At 40.9% G+C, this 16,094-nt stretch overlaps 1 protein-coding gene across 4 annotated transcripts in view; it reads left to right on the plus strand.

Annotated features, from left to right (window-relative positions):
* The window catches only part of ARFGEF2 (ARF guanine nucleotide exchange factor 2), a 99,834-nt gene that overhangs the window by 54,329 nt on the left and 29,411 nt on the right, over window positions 1–16,094 (plus strand). For all 4 annotated transcript variants that reach the window (XM_072801372.1, XM_072801374.1, XM_072801373.1 and 1 more), the window contains exons 22-26: window positions 1,036–1,183; window positions 2,322–2,421; window positions 8,835–8,875; window positions 8,980–9,149; window positions 14,676–14,827. In XM_072801372.1, coding sequence (XP_072657473.1) covers window positions 1,036–1,183; window positions 2,322–2,421; window positions 8,835–8,875; window positions 8,980–9,149; window positions 14,676–14,827 — 611 coding nt within the window. The remainder of the gene's footprint in view (window positions 1–1,035; window positions 1,184–2,321; window positions 2,422–8,834; window positions 8,876–8,979; window positions 9,150–14,675; window positions 14,828–16,094) is intronic.

The raw sequence follows: 16,094 nt of genomic DNA on the forward strand, positions 1-16,094 counted from the left end.
CCCCATGGGGCCGGAAGGTTCAGTGTTTTTTTCCAACTGCACACCCATTCCCGGGCATGTCCTCATTTAGTCAGTTAATCGAATAATAATCACCAGCTGGGTGCTGGGGATTCAGCAGTGAATAAGACAGAGTTCATGCCCTGTTGGTACTTAAGGCAGAGAACAAGCAAATATATGGCATAATGTCAAAAAGTGGTAAATGCTAACGGGGGTTCGGGAGCGTGACCAGGGAGGGGATGGTGGTGGAGAGAGTATGCGTGCCATCTCAGGGACATGTCTGAGCTGGGACTTTAGGCTGGGAGTGAGCCATGGGGAAGAGTATAAGCAGCATGTTCTAGGCATAAGGAACAGCAAGTACAAAGGCTCTGGGGTAGGAAACATGTCAAGTTAACGGAACAGCAGGGAGGCTAGTGTTTTGTGTCTGTGGAGTTGAGTACAAAGGAGGTGAGGAGGCTAAATCAGACCAGATGGTGCACTTACTGGGTAATATGGTGGGTGGGATTCTCTGCTCCAGTCAAACAGCTTGTCTTTCTCAAGCACTTATCACATTTGCATAATTAAACATCTATATAGCAAACTCCCATTGTACCAGCTTTTTTTTTCTTTTTTAGGATTTTATTTATTTATTCATGAGAGAGAGAGAGAGAGGCAGAGGCAGAGAAACAGGCAGAGGGAGAAGCAGGCTCCATGCAGGGAGCCTGATGTGGGACTTGATCCCGGATCTCCAGGATCACACCCGGGGCTGCAGGCGGCACTAAACCACTGAACCACCCAGGCTGCCCTATACCAGCTTTTCTTTTGGTTATTTTCTCTTTTCCTTTTTAATAGTTTGGGGAGAAAAAAAAAAGTAAAGTCTGTCTTCTAGGCCTGCATTTGGTGGGTTGCCTAGCCAGGACTAGGCAACCCACTCTGAGACCTTCAGATTATTCTTACCTGAAAAGCTCTGTGTTTCAGAGAGCTCTCAAATGACCAGGATTGCGGTGACCTTTTCAGGCCAGATACGGGAACTCATTTATCATGCATTTTTTCCACTAGATCTTGAAATGCATCAGCCAGCTGGAGCTGGCTCAGCTGATAGGAACCGGTGTGAAAACCCGCTACCTGTCTGGATCTGGGCGTGAAAGAGAAGGGAGCCTGAAGGGCCACACATTGGCAGGAGAAGAGTTCATGGGCCTTGGCCTTGGTAAGACACCAGGCCCCACGGCTGGCCTTCACGGAGTCACAAGTTAACCGGAATGAAACACTTCTTGTCTCAGCAGGACTGTCACGCAAACCATCTCTTCCTTGTGTGCCAGCTGACAGTATGTTTATTAATGGAAGTGGAAGTGTTGCTTTGGCTCTCTTAACTGTGATTAAACTTGAGTAAATGCCTATTTTATCAAAATCAGCAGGGTGCATTACTTTTCTTTCTATCCATATAACTGTACTGGGGGGAGAAGCCATTTGCTATAGAAAGGCTGCAGCTTTAGTACCTAGTATTAGAGGAGTGGGTATGAGTATTTCTAGATTTTTATAAGTAGATTCAACATCTCTTCCATGTTCATTCTCATGAAAGTAGTTATTTCTCACTCAACTGAGAGACCCCCATCAGTGATATAGCAGTAAATAAGGCAAACACATGTGCCAGACTGCATTCTGAGCACTCAGTTCATACATTTTAACTCATTTAATCCTCTTAACAATACAGTGAGATTGGCAGTATTATCTTCCCCATCTTGTAAATGAGGAAGGTGATGTTGGGGTGAAGTGACCCTGAGCAAGACCACGCCTCAGAAAGTGACAGAGGCAGGTTGCAAACCCAGGCTCTCAGCAGAGGGCAGGCTCCTAGGTCCCACATACGCTTTTTGAATAGTACAGGGTAATGGTTAAAAGCACAGACTATGAAAGGAGAAGATTGTAATAGCACCTGCTTCTTAGGATGCATGCAGGGATGGCTGGAGTGAAATCCTAGAAAGTGCGCCGGACATTCAGCAGGTATAAGCCATCCCATCTTCAGGAGCCCAGAGTTAGTGTTGCTTAATTTGTATGTGTTCTCCTAAACATAGGCATTCAATACAATAAAAATGTGAAAGAATATTAAGAAAGGGAGGTGGTGCTAGTAAGGGAGCTTGTATTTTAAGAATAAAAATGTACTTTAAACACCAAATGCCAAAACCTACATTTAATTTTATTCTATCATCAGTTGAGGGTATTTTGTTTTGTTTTGCCTGCAAACCATTTCCTTTTTGTCTCTTGTCTCTGCATATTGATGCCACAGAATACTTTGCTGTAAATACTTGGCTGTTTCTGAAGCAATGTTGATTTTGTGCATTGCATTTCAGGTAATTTGGTGAGTGGTGGAGTGGATAAAAGACAGATGGCCAGCTTCCAGGAGTCTGTTGGTGAGACCAGTTCCCAGAGTGTGGTTGTAGCTGTAGACAGGTAATTCTGTTCTCCAGTGAAGCTGGAATATCTGTCCAGTAGCTTGGCACATCCTCTGTGTATTTAACGGATTCTTAATCTATTTGACTCTTCTAAGTGTTGTGAGCTCTAGATCACTCGAACTAGGAAGTAGCACATGTGATCCACAGCTACTAATAGCCTTCGTGTTCATTTGAATTTGTGACCTCTTAAAAAAATTATAACTTTAAGGTTGTGACCAAATCTTGTCAAAAATGAGTTTTTGCTTGTGCTGATGTTTTAGATTACCTTGTTTCCTTAATAGAATTACTTATTAAAAAATTTTAAGTAGAGTTTAAGATGTAAAGCCTATTGTGAGTGTGAGGTGGCCACATTGATTGGATTTCTTTTTCCTCAGAACCTTTCCCTGATACCTGTTTACTTAAAACTTGACCTAAATATGAGAAATATAGGTATTCTTATTTGAAGACATTCATTAGGTACCAGTGCTTAAAATACACATTTTCTAAAATGAATAAACTCGTGAAAAGTACCCTTGAATAATCATGTACACTGTTTATGTGGTTAATGACCTATCCCATGGCATTAAATACAGTGTTGAAATGATAGCAGTATAGAATTTGGGGCAGTGTTTGTATTGTTCTCAGAACAATCCTCTTAGTATTTAAAACTCTTTATTAGTGTATTTTGATTACCTTGTTCCTTTTGCTTCCCTCCAACAGAGATATTTGTCTGTAACATACTTTTGATGGGTTTTCCCCACATTTTCCAGTTAGGTTTAGGCCAAAAGTACAAAATGTTTACTCTTCCATGAACTATACATATTTCTTTTCCGTTACTCTGACCCATCACCATTTTGTGTGCTATTACATTTTTTTAAATTGAGATACAATTCACATACCATCAGATTTATTCTTTTTTTTTTTTTTTAAGATTTTATTTATTTATTTGACAGCACAAGGAGACAGAGAGACAGACAGAGGGAGAGGGAGAAGCAGGGTCCCTACTGAGCAGGGACCCCAATACGGGACTCAGTCCCAGAACAGTGGGATCATGACCTGAGCCAAATACAGATACTTAACCGACTGGGTCATCCAGGTGCCCCAAGATTTATTCTTTTAAAGTGTACAATTCAGGTGGCACCTGGGTGGCTCAGTCGGTTAAGCATTGACTTTTGATCTCAGGGTCATGAAATCAAGCCCTGCATCAGTTCCGCACTGTACAGGGCATCTTCTTGAAATTCTTTTTCCTCTCCCTCTCCTTCTGCACCTCCCCTCTCTTGCAAACGTGTACACTTTCTCTCAGATAAATAAATATATACCTTTACAATTCAGTGGGTTTTAGTATATTCGTAGTTCTGTGGTCATCATCACTATTGAATTTCACTTGGTCTTAGCCAAAAGGCTGAAAAGCAATTCCACTGAATTTCATAGCATTTTAATCACCGCGTACTTATTATCAGTCACTCCCCATTTCATCCCCTGCCAGTCTCTGTGGCCATTAATCTTCATCGTGTCTATAGATTTGCTGATTCTAGCCATTGTCAGATTGTCCATTTCTCCCTTTCAGTTTTATCTGTTTTGTCTTGTGATTTTGGAGCTTTGTTGTTAGATGCATATATGCTTTTTTTTTTTTTAACAGATTAAACCTTTTGTGTTTTAAAATGTTCTTTGTCTCTAGTAATGATTTTTCAGTCCTTTGTTTTAATTGGTACAGCCATCCCAGTTCTCTTTTGGTTACTTTTTGATATGCTATTTCTTTTTTATTCTTTTACTATCAATTTACTTGTGTCTTTGACTCTAAAATGAGTCTTTCTAGGGACTCCTGGCTGGCTCAGTCAGTAGAGCATGCAACTCTTGATCTCAGAGTCATGAGTTCAGGCCCCACATTGGGTATAGAACTTACTTTTTAAAAATAATAAAATAGGGATGCCTGGGTGGCTCAGCAGTTGGGAGCCTCCCTTCGGCCCAGGGCATGATACTGGGGTCCTGGGATCAAGTCCTGCATTGGGCTCCCTGCAGGGAGCTTTCTTCTCCCTCTGCCTGTGTCTCTGCCTCTCTCTGTGTCTCTCAAAATAAAGAAAATCTTTTTAAAAGTAATAATAAGGGGCTGCCCCGGTGGCTCAGTGGTTTAATGCCACCTTCAGCTTGGGGTGTGATCCTAGAGACCTGGGATCGAGTCCCACATCGGGCTCCCTACATGGAGCCTGCTTCTCCCTCTGCCTATGTCTCTGCCTCTCTCTCTGCCTCTCTCTCTCTGTGTCTCTCATGAATAAATAAATAAATAAATAAATTTTTTTAAGAGAATAATAAAATAAAAGCAAGGCTCTTTAGACAGAAGATGGTTGGATCATGTTCATTTTAGTCCATTCCACCAATCTCTTCCTTTGTATTAAAATGTTTCATCTATTTAATTGCTGATGGGTAGAATTTAGATCTGCTTCTTTTTCTTTTTTTATAAATATGTTATTCCCCCATTCCTTCCTTATTACTACCTTATGTGTTAAGATATTTTCTAGGGTACCATTTTATTTTCCTTGTTTCTTTTACTGTATTTTTTGAGTATTTTTCTTACTGATTACTTTGGGGATCATGATTAATAACATCTTAACTTTTAACATTCAACTTTGAATAATGTTCATGTAATTTGAATAGTACGAAACATTGGCTCCTGTACAGCTCCATTCTCTGACCTCTCCTTTGTGCGGTCACCATACAAGTTATATGTTTCCACATATTTGCCTATCAACACAGATTTAGGATGATAACTTTTGCCATCCTCAAGTCAGATAGATAAAATGAATTACGAACAACAAATATGTATTTCCCTAGGCACCTTTACCAGTACTTTTTACCTCCTCAGATACTTTTGCATTATTGTCTATCCTTTCAAGGAGAACTTTAGTATTTCTTGTAGGGCAGATCAAGTTAGCAATGTTATCTCAGGGTATTTTAGTCACTCCTTCATTTTTGAAGGTTAGTTTTGCTGCATATAGAATTCTTGGTTTATAGTCTTTTTATTTCAGCACCTTGAATATTATATTCCACTGCCTTTTAGCCTCTGTTGTTTGTGAAGAGAAATCAGTGCAGTGATGAGTCTGCTCTCTTACTACTTCCAATATTCTCTCACTCCCTGGCTTTCAACATTTTGGTTATTATATGTCTGTATGTAGATCCCTTGAGTTTATCTTATTGAAATTTATTGAGCTTCTTAGAAGTGTAGATTGTTGTTTTTCCTCAAATTAGGGAAGTTTTTAGCCATTATTTCTTCAAAAGTTCTAGCTTGGCATCTGGGTGGCTCAAGTGGTTGAGCATCTGCTGTTGGTTCAGGTCATGATTCTGGGGTCCTGAGATCGAGTCAGGACCCTGTGTCTGCCTGTGTCTCTGTCTGTCTTTCTCTGTGTCTCTCATGGATAAAAAAATAAAATCTTTAAAAGAAAAAGTTCTGGGGATCCCTGGGTGGCTCAGTGGTTTAGCACCTGCCTTCGGCCCACAGCATAATCCTGAAGTCCTGGGATCAAGTCCCACATCGGGCTCCCTGCATGGAGCCTGCTTCTCTCTCTGCCCCTCCCCCCCGTATCTCTCTGTATCTCTCATGAATGAATAAATAAAATATTTTTAAAAATAAATAAACTTTAAAAAATAAGTAAATAAAAGAAAAAGTTCTTCTAGCCTCTTTCTTTCCTCCCTTTTTAATACTCCTCTTACGTACATATCTGTATACTTGGTAGTGTCTCACAGGTCTGTGTGAGGTTGTCTTTTTTTTTTTTATTCTTTTCTATCTTCTTTCATCACATTGCATAATATCCTTTGACCTGTCTCCAAGTTCACTAATTCTTCAGTCAGCTCAGAACTGCTCTTGAGCCCCTCCAGTGAATTTTTCATTTCAGCTTTATAATTTTCAACTCTAGAATTTGCCTGGTTATTTGTTATTTTTTAGAATATATTTATTGGGGTGCCTAGGTGGCTCAGTGGTTGAGCGTCTGCCTTTGGCTCAGGTCATGATCCCGGTATCCTGGCGGGGGGCCCTGTGGGGAGCCTGCTTCTCCCTCTGCCTATGTCTCTGCCTCTCTCTCTCTCTGTCATGCATGAATAAATAAAATCTGGCAGCCCCGGTGGCGTAGCGGTTTAGCGCCGCCTGCAGCCCAAGGCGTGATCCTGGAGACCCTTGATCCAGTCCCACGTCAGGCTCTCTGCATGGAGCCTGCTTCTCCCTCTGCCTGTATCTCTGCCTCTCTCTCTCTCTCTCTCTCTCTGTCTGTCTCTCTGTCTCTATGAATAAATAAATAAAATCTTTAAAAATATTAAGTAAATAAATAAAATCTTTTTAAAAAATACATCTATTTAATATTCTCTATTTGTGAGACATTGTTCTTCAGTTCTTTGAACAATCTTAAGATAACTAACTTTAAAACTTTAGTCAGTTCAGTATCTGGTCTCCTTAGGGACAGGATCTGTTGTTTTTTGCCTGTGAACAGGCCATCGTTTGTTTCTTTACATGTCTTTTTGGTTAAAAACATATTTTAAGGGCAGCCCCGGTGACGCAGCAGTTTAGCGCCGCCTGCAGCCCGGGGTGTGGTCCTGGAGACCTGGGATCGGGTCCTGCGTCGGGCTTCCTGCATGGAGCCTGCTTCTCCCTCTGCCTGTGTCTCTGCCTGTGTCTCTGCCTCTCTCTCTCTCTCGCTATGAATGAATGAATGAATAAATAAATAAATCTATCTTTAAAAAAACTGATATTTTAAAAAACACTGTAACAGGTTTAGATGTCCGGTTGCCCACCACCCACCTAGGGTTTATTGTTGTTGTCATTACTGTTTGTTTGTTAAATGACTTTCCTAAACTGTGTAAAGTCTGTATTCTTTTTGCATGTAGCCAGTGTCTCTGCTCCTTGGCTTTAGTGATCAGCTAAGAATTGGATAGAGACTAAGCACCTGGCTGGCTCAGTTACTTAAGCATCAAACTTTTGATTTTGACTCAACTCATGATCTCAGGGTTGTGAGATCAAGCCCTACATCAGGCTCCATGCTTAGCATGGATTGGCTCAAGATTCTCTCTCTCTCCCTTTCCCCCTACTACTACCCTCACCACTCACACTCTTAATTAATTAATTAGTTAATTAATTAAAATCTTTTTAAAAAAAGAATTGGACAAAGATTTCCTGAAATGCCTGGGACTATTACGTCCACCAGCCTTTGCTGAGGAGTTTCCATGTACGTTTTGGGGTGCCCCTTTGATCCTCAGACAGTTTAAAACTCCACCTTTGCCTTCATTTCTTGCTTGTGTGACACCTTAAGGCCAGCTAAAGATGAGAACTTAGGGCCTTTTCATGTCTTTCCTGGGTGTGTGCAAAGCCTTATACATGTTATCGCAGTCTAGATTGCCAGGAATATGATGGAGCTTTTTAAACCCTCCTGTGGGTGTCTCATTCCCAGCCTTTCCTTTAAGTTTTTGACCAGGTCCTGTTTGTCCCAATTGTGACTGCCACCTCGGGTAGCTGCAGCATTCAGCATTTACTACAGATGGCTTTTAATAAAAGCCTCAGAGAAAAGGCTGTTTGTACTGAATGAGGTCTGAGTTAAAGACAGATCTTGGAAATGGAAGTTCCCTGGGTACTGCCAGGCAGGTCAAATAGTGTCAGTTCTCAGAGACTGGTGTTTTCGGGGGAAATCCAGGACTGTTGTTTTCTCTCCTATGGAGCTAGCTTGCGGGTTTCACAGTTACTGTGACTTTCAAAGCTGTTGGTTTTCAATACTTTTATGGAGCAGAGAAGACACTAATGGAAATAGGCCAACTTAAAATATCATAATGATCTCTATTCATACCAAGATCTAGCCATTTTTCTTGAATAAACATTTTATTTTTTATTATTTTTTTTAAAGATTTTATTTATTTATGAGAGACTGAGAGAGGCAGAGACATAGGCAGAGGGAGCCTGATGTGGGACTCGATCCCAGGACTCCAGGATCACGCCCTGGGCTGAAGGCAGATGCTCAACCACTGAGCCACCCAGACGTCCCTTGAATAAACATTTTATTTATCAGCCTTTGGTTATTTCCAGAGTTCAGTCCTAAAAGAATTGGTTTTGGTTTGGTTTTGTTTTGGGTTTTTTTTGCTAGTATTTTTTGTTCATTTTACTGAAGAGCAGCTTTTTGGAGGCACTCACTCTCACTGTTGTGACATCACATTCTGTTACATTTTAATCTCCTTTCCTCCTTCTGATGTGTCGCTTTTTCTTCCTACCATTATAGCCATTTTATCTCTCAATTCATTGATCAGTTTTGTACCTGATCTTGGTTTTGTCTGCCTCAATCATTTATTTTAGTGGAAGTGCCAGATCTGAAATATTTCCTTTTTGCCTTTTCTTCAGTGTTTGAAATCGGAATGCAATTTCCAAATCTAACTTTTATTTTATTGTGTCTGGAATTGTCTTCCTAGAATTTTTACTGGATCTACCAGACTGGATGGGAATGCCATAGGTATGTATTTGTCACTCATGCATGACAACTACAGAGTCCTCTTGTTGTTACTGTCTGGCCATTACTAATTAAGCCTCGCATGTGTTGTTGGGTCTGGCCTGTAGTTGACTTTGTCCGCTGGCTGTGCGCCGTGTCCATGGACGAGCTGGCTTCCCCCCACCACCCCCGCATGTTCAGCTTGCAGAAGATTGTGGAGATATCATACTACAACATGAATCGGATACGACTGCAGTGGTCCCGAATATGGCATGTGATTGGAGATCACTTCAATAAGGTAACTCTTCAAATTCAAAAACCACTCTATTGGTGTCCAGAAAAAGGCAGGCAACTATATTCAAAGAAGAAGTGATTGAGAGTTTAAATATCTATACAGATTTCCCTGCTATACAAAAGTAGAACATTCCTGTGAAACCTTTCATAAGCCTAAATGGTATAAAGCAGAGAGGCAGTTACTACTAATTTATATGAAAACAGTTTTGGGCATTCACAAACTTCCAAAATAACCTTTCCTGGGCTTTTCTGATACCTTAGGACACATCTTGCTCACAATGCACAGAATTGAGATAAAGCCCAGATGCTCACTGATAACAGTTCAAAGCTCTGGTGGCTTGATGCTGGGATGCTGAGTGGAGTTCCGGGGAAGGGGCTTGGCAGCACCACTCTTGCTGCTGGGGCTCATGCTGCCCCTGTAATGACTCGCTGCAAAACAAATAAATGCTGAATGTTATTTTCACTTTTCACCTTTTTTTTTTTTTTTTTTTTTTGTAAAAGTAAAACTCCTCTTTGTTTTTTGTTATTGTTTTTTTTGTTTTGTTTTAAGTGAAAATAGACACTAAGGTAGATCTTTCATAAAAGCAAAGCAGTGCATGGGCACCTGGGTGGCACTGTCAAGTAGACATCCAACTCTTGGTTTTGTCTCAGGTCGTGATCTTGGGGTCATGAGATTGAGCCCCGAGTCCAGCTCTGCACTCAGTGCAGAATCTGTGCAGACTCTCTCTCCTTTTCCCTCTACCCTTCCCTCCCACATAAGCGCTTTCTCTGTCTTTGTCTCTCAAATGAATGAATAAATCTTCTAAAAAAAAAAAAAAGAAAAATGGTGCAGTGTGACATTGCAAGAAGCAGAGGATACCCATAATTCGTTTCCCTGTGGAGCATATTTACATATTGCTAGAATTTACAGAGTATGAAATTAAAATTTTATTGGAATTAAAAATACTTTAATATTCCATATCCAGGATATAGGCTAACACCACAAGAATAATATAGCCCCTGGACAAACTGGTGTTTGAACACATGGCAAATCCTCCTGGTATCTTATGAGTGACCAAAGATTAAGTTACATTTTATATAGTTTCACTATTTTTTTTTTAAGATTTTATTTATATATTCATGAGAGACAGAGAGAGAGGCAGAGACACAGGCAGAGGGAGAAACAGGCTCCCTGCAGGGAGCCCCATGCAGAACTCAATCCCTGAACTCCAGGATCATGCCCTGAGCTGAAGGCAGATGCTCAACTGCTGAACCACCCTGGTGTTCCTATATAGTTTCACTGTTAATGTCACTGCTTCATATATTCTGGCTTTCATTGCCACCACTCTTCTGAAAGTTACGTTGAGAAAAGCAACATTTATTTATGTATTTATTTTAAGATTTATTTACTTACTAATTTGATAGCGTACATGTACACACATGCTAGTCGGGGGGAGGGGCAGAGAGAGATGAGAACCCCAAGCAGACTCCCTGCTGAATGTGGAGTCTGACTCAGGGCTCAGTCTCATGACCCTGAGATCATTAACTGAGCTGAAACCAAGAGTAAGACACTTGGCCCACTGAGCTACTAAGTATTAGAATACTAATACGTTTTTATATAAGAAACAAACTAGGGATCCCTGGGTGGCGCAGCGGTTTGGCGCCTGCCTTTGGCCAAGGGCGCGATCCTGGAGACCCGGGATCGAGTCCCACGTCGGGCTCCCGGTGCATGGAGCCTGCTTCTCCCTCTGCCTGTGTCTCTGCCTCTCTCTCTCTCTCTCTCTCTCTCTCTCTCTGTGACTATCATAAATAAATAGAGAAAAAAAAAAAAAAAAAGAAACTAGAGGGAGATGCCTGGGTAGCTCAATGGTTGAGCATCTGCCATTGGCTCAGGTCGTGATCCCAGGGTCCTGGGATTAAGGTCTGCATCAGGCTCCCCACAAGGAGCCTGTTTTTCCTTCTGCCTATGTCTCTGCCTCTCTTTCATGAATAAATAAATAAAATCTTTATTTTAAAGCTAGAGATTTGTGTGTTCTAAAACTGACAACTACTGAGAAAAAAACAAACTATACTTCTTTCTCTCCACCAGAGGTTTCATTGGGTATATATAGGCATATACACACATATATTGAACAAATTTTTAAAAATCGGGACATATATGTAGTATGTGTGTGAATGTATGCATCTCTGATGGTGTTAACTTCTTAAAGGAAAAGTAATAGCTTAATAGCACTGTTTCAAACCAAAACACACTGCATGATTTCAAAGCAGTTTTTTCACTCTGAAACTTACGTTGTAAGTTGAGATGAGAGTTGTAAAACAGATGTTTAAAAGTACTGTGAGTAAAAAACAATTTATCTAAAAGAGAATTGCTCTCTCTCTAGTGAATGGAAGAAACTTATAAAAAGAAGCAGTTTGCCACTAGGCTATAGAACAAGCAGTAGGATGCTGGTGAGCAGTTTATAGCATCTGCCAATTTCTGTGGTGTAAATAACCCCCATAGCTAATTTGAAGTTAGCACTATGATATCCCCGAGGGCGGATTGACAAAGCTTTGAGCACCATTGGCTCTTGTGAGCAGCTGCCAGCCTGCTCCAGGGTCCCACTGAACTGAGACATTGCCAAATGCAGTCTTGCTTCTGACTTGGTACATCAGCTAATCAGAGTTTTTTGTTTACTTTGTTTCTTTATCCGCTCAAAGCCAGGTACCTCCCAGCGCACCATCTGTTTAACAAACCATGTGAGGGCCTGGTTCCAGGTCATAGAGGTCACTGCTTCCTGGAGTTCACCCACATTTAATGATGAATGTCTGATGAATGTCTGGTGAAGGGTCAGGCAGTGTAGTATGTCATGCCTATCTGGAAGTGACCTTTTATCTGAACCCTCAGGGAGGACACAGCCACGAGAGCCTACACATGACCCAGAGCAACTGTGTGTTGAGTGAATGGTAGCACTGTCTTCTACATAATCAACTTGCTTAGCAACTATCTTTCTCACTATTCTGGGTAAATAACTTAGTGGACCAGTTGATGTAATTGATGTGAAATTGTTTGAGAAAGGGAATGTGAACCATTACCATTACTATACCTTATCCTATGTTCTGCTCCAAGCCTGTGACCACTGAGCTGGAGGAAATGTTGCTCATTTATTCCACGAGATGTTTCTTTCTTTTTTTTTTAAGATTTTATTTATTTATTTCTGAGAATACACAGAGAGGAGAGAGAGAAGCAGACACACAGGCAGAGGGAGAAGCAGGCTCCATGCAGGGATTCCAACACGGGACTCGATCCTGGGTCTCCAGGATCACACCCTGGGCCAAAGGCAGTGCTAAACTGCTGATCCACCTGGGCTGCCCCCATGAGATCTCTCTACGAGCAGCTGTGGAATCCTTTTTTCTCTCAGAATAATAATCCAGAAGTGCTTTGGTAAACATTTCTCAGCTCTTCAGAGTCCAGATTTCATGTTCAGTGGAATTACCTTGAGAGAGAGAATATCAGTGTATACAAGTTACTTTTCTTACCTGCAGTTCTGTTGTCAAGACTGTTGAGGTGCCAGCTCTTGGTTATCTGTGGGCCACTTGTGGACAGGCTTGGGATATAGGCTGGCACAGAGTAATTAGACATTTCATGGCTGTCACCTTCATTACCAGTGTCCATTCCATTTCAGAGCCATTAAGCACAAAGTTGTAGAAAACTCATTTGCCCCCTCTGGGGCTTTTCATTCATTCTACCACCTCAGGAAGATTTTCTCTTCCCTCTGGGGACTGGAACACATAATAATCTCATACGTTTGAAGAAGTGGATGGCTGAGTACAGCTGTAATTTAGCTTAGGATTCTAGCAAGGTCTTTGAAACTGTCCCATGTTTCTCTTCTAAAGTAGGGCACATCTGTGTCCTGGGGTGTGCAAAACTGCACGATAACGTTTGGCGTGTACTCCTGCTGCAGGAATTCCTGAATCCTGATTTTTAGGAGAGGAATATTCTTTTTATTAGTATTTAATTAAATGAACGTTACATGAACACCTTAAAAAAAATTTATTGCTAAAGCCACTTTTGACCATCATCACTCCCCACTTGGACCCTCTCCAAAGCTAATTATTACCAGTTTATGTATCTTCCCAGACGTTTTTCTATGCACCTGTATATGTATATATGTATAGAAACATTAATAGGGGATCCCTGGGTGGCGCAGCGGTTTGGCGCCTGCCTTTGGCCCAGGGCGCGATCCTGGAGACCCGGGATCGAATCCCACATCAGGCTCCCGGTGCATGGAGCCTGCTTCTCCCTCTGCCTGTGTCTCTGCCTCTCTCTCTCTCTCTCTGTGACTATCATAAATAAATGAAAATTAAAAAAAAAAAAAGAAACATTAATAATATTGTCTTGATTTATTTTGCTCTCTTGAAAAACATAATTAGTATTACACATACCATTTTGCAACCTCTTCTACTTAGCAAGAAATCTTGAAGATTTAACTATGCTATTAGTATGTATGAATTCTTCTTTTTTTAATTTTGGTAAAATACACAAAATTTTTCATTTTAACAATTTATAAAATTTATAATTTATTAGTGTTAAGTACATTCACATTGTGTGTGACAGATCTACAGAGCTCTTTTTTCCATCTTGCAGAACTGAAACTCCAAACCCATTAAACACTAGCTTTCCATTTCTTCCTCCTCTTCCCAGTATGAATTTGGCTACTCTAGGAACCTCATATAAGTGGAATCATGCAATATTTATCCTTTTGTGACTGGTTTCTTTCACTTGGCATAATGTCCTCAAGGTTCATCCATGTTGTAGCATGTGATAGAATTTTTTTTCTTTTTTTTTTCTTTTTAAAGCTAGATCCCCCAGGTCCCTTGGCAGGGGTTCTGGCAGGAAACATCCCCTTGCTCTGCTTATTAGGGGATTCTTCTTGAGGAAAAAGTCTGAGAAACAGCAACCAAATATATACCATAACTCCAGTCTCTAAAGTAGATAAAACAATAGATAAGTACAATTTTAAGGAAATTGAAAAGCCTCAATATTTATGGTGACTTTTTTGAAGCTGGTGATATTCATTTATAATCATTTTCTTCAGGCAACAGATATGAGCAAGCATGAAAAGGCTTTATAGAGACTTTAAAGTCTTTTGGCCGCTCCTCTATATTTTTGAATAAAATGAATTAGCACACAAGGAACTGTTTAGTGGGTATAGAGTTTCAGTTTTGCTAGAGTTCTGGAGATGTGGTGCAGAACAATGTGAATGTACTTAACACTCCTGAACTGTGCACTTTAAAATGGTTAAGATGGTAAGTTTTCTGTTTTACATACATTTAGCCACAATCTTTAAAAAAATTAAATATAACACATTTTGAAAGCTCTTTTAATTAAATTTGCAGTCACCATGAAAGTTAAAATTCCACAGGTCATGGCCAAGAAACACCTTTTTTTTTTCTCCTTTAGTGTGTTTTTCCAGAGCACTTGTTTTGAAGGTAGACTATCCATTTTTGATGTTCAGAAGGCCACATCCACAGTTGTATTGTACTGTGCTTATCTCCCATTCCTGCTCAGGTTGGCTGTAACCCCAATGAAGATGTGGCCATCTTTGCTGTTGACTCCTTAAGGCAACTCTCTATGAAGTTTCTCGAGAAGGGAGAATTAGCCAACTTCCGTTTCCAGAAGGATTTTCTGAGGCCCTTTGAGCATATCATGAAGAAAAACAGGTATGTGCATTGTTCTGGAAGACCCTTGGTCAAATTCCCTATTGGAGGCCTAAAACAGACCTCTAAGTTTAATCGCTAAGATTTGTGTGTGACCTTTCCCAGACAGATTACACCACCACAACTAGTAGAAACTTGCCATGCGTCCTTACTGGGGTGGATGCTGAAGTTGTTCAAAGAAAGCCACTGTGGAGGCATACTAAAACAAGGTCAAGAATTATGTGACCCATCATTTCTGCCCCAGGGGGATGATAGAAGAGATCAGGACAGCTGTCCCTCTGAAGCGCTCACCCTGTTCATTTGTTCACTTGACCTGTATTTATTGCAGCCTTCCAGATGCTAGGTACTATTCTGAGTGCCAAGTATGCAGCACCAAGGAAAACAGTCAAAAATTCCTGTTTTCTTCTGGCCCTGATTTAATCATCATCGCGGCTGGGTACACCAGTGTTCATTTTCATAGCCTCTTTACCTTTATATGTGTTTAAATTTTCCATAATGAAATTGAAACAGTAAATCCTTGTTTAGGGGCACCTGCATGGCTCAGTTAGTTAAGCACCTGCCTTCAGCTCAGGTCGAGATCCCAGAGCCCTGGGATCGAGCCCTGTGTGTCCGGCTCCCTATTCAGCGGGGAGCCTGCTTCTCCCTCTGCCACTCCCTATACTTGTGCTTTCTCTCTCTCATTCTCTCTCTCTAATATATAAATAAAATTTTTAAAAATCCTTATTTATAGTCCAGTGAGATAGATGGACAAGTAAATAAATGTTTAAATCAAGGTAAGGAGATAGAAGTAGAAGCATTCCTCTATACAGGGCAGACACCCAAGATGCATTTGGTAAATTGACCCTTAAGGAAAGTGTGGAACAAGCCAGGAGTGACTGTATGTGGTCTTGGGAAGAGTGTTGTGAGCATAGGGAAGAGAAATAAAAACCATGCAGCAGAGTATTCTTGGCCTAGATAAGGAGGAGCAAAGAGGCCAAGGTAGCTGGGCAGAGTAAACAAGACAAAGTCCTGGAGGATGAAGCCCTAGTGGTAGTAGAGTGCCTAGATCATGGAGAGCTGTCAGCCTTAGTAAGCACTTTGCCTTGTTCTCTGTGAAAGAAGCCATCAGAGGCTTTTGAGCAGAGAAGTGAAATGGTCTGACATATGTTAAGGGATGATCCTGCATTCATCCATGCAAAATGGAAAGCCAGTGTAATTATTCAGATTTGGACCAGGGATGTGAGGCACCATGGGATTGGATTCTGCATACATTTTGAAAGGAAAGCCTACA

The sequence above is a fragment of the Canis lupus genome, chromosome 26 (assembly GCF_048164855.1).
Source record: "Canis lupus baileyi chromosome 26, mCanLup2.hap1, whole genome shotgun sequence".
Lineage (NCBI taxonomy): Eukaryota > Metazoa > Chordata > Mammalia > Carnivora > Canidae > Canis > Canis lupus.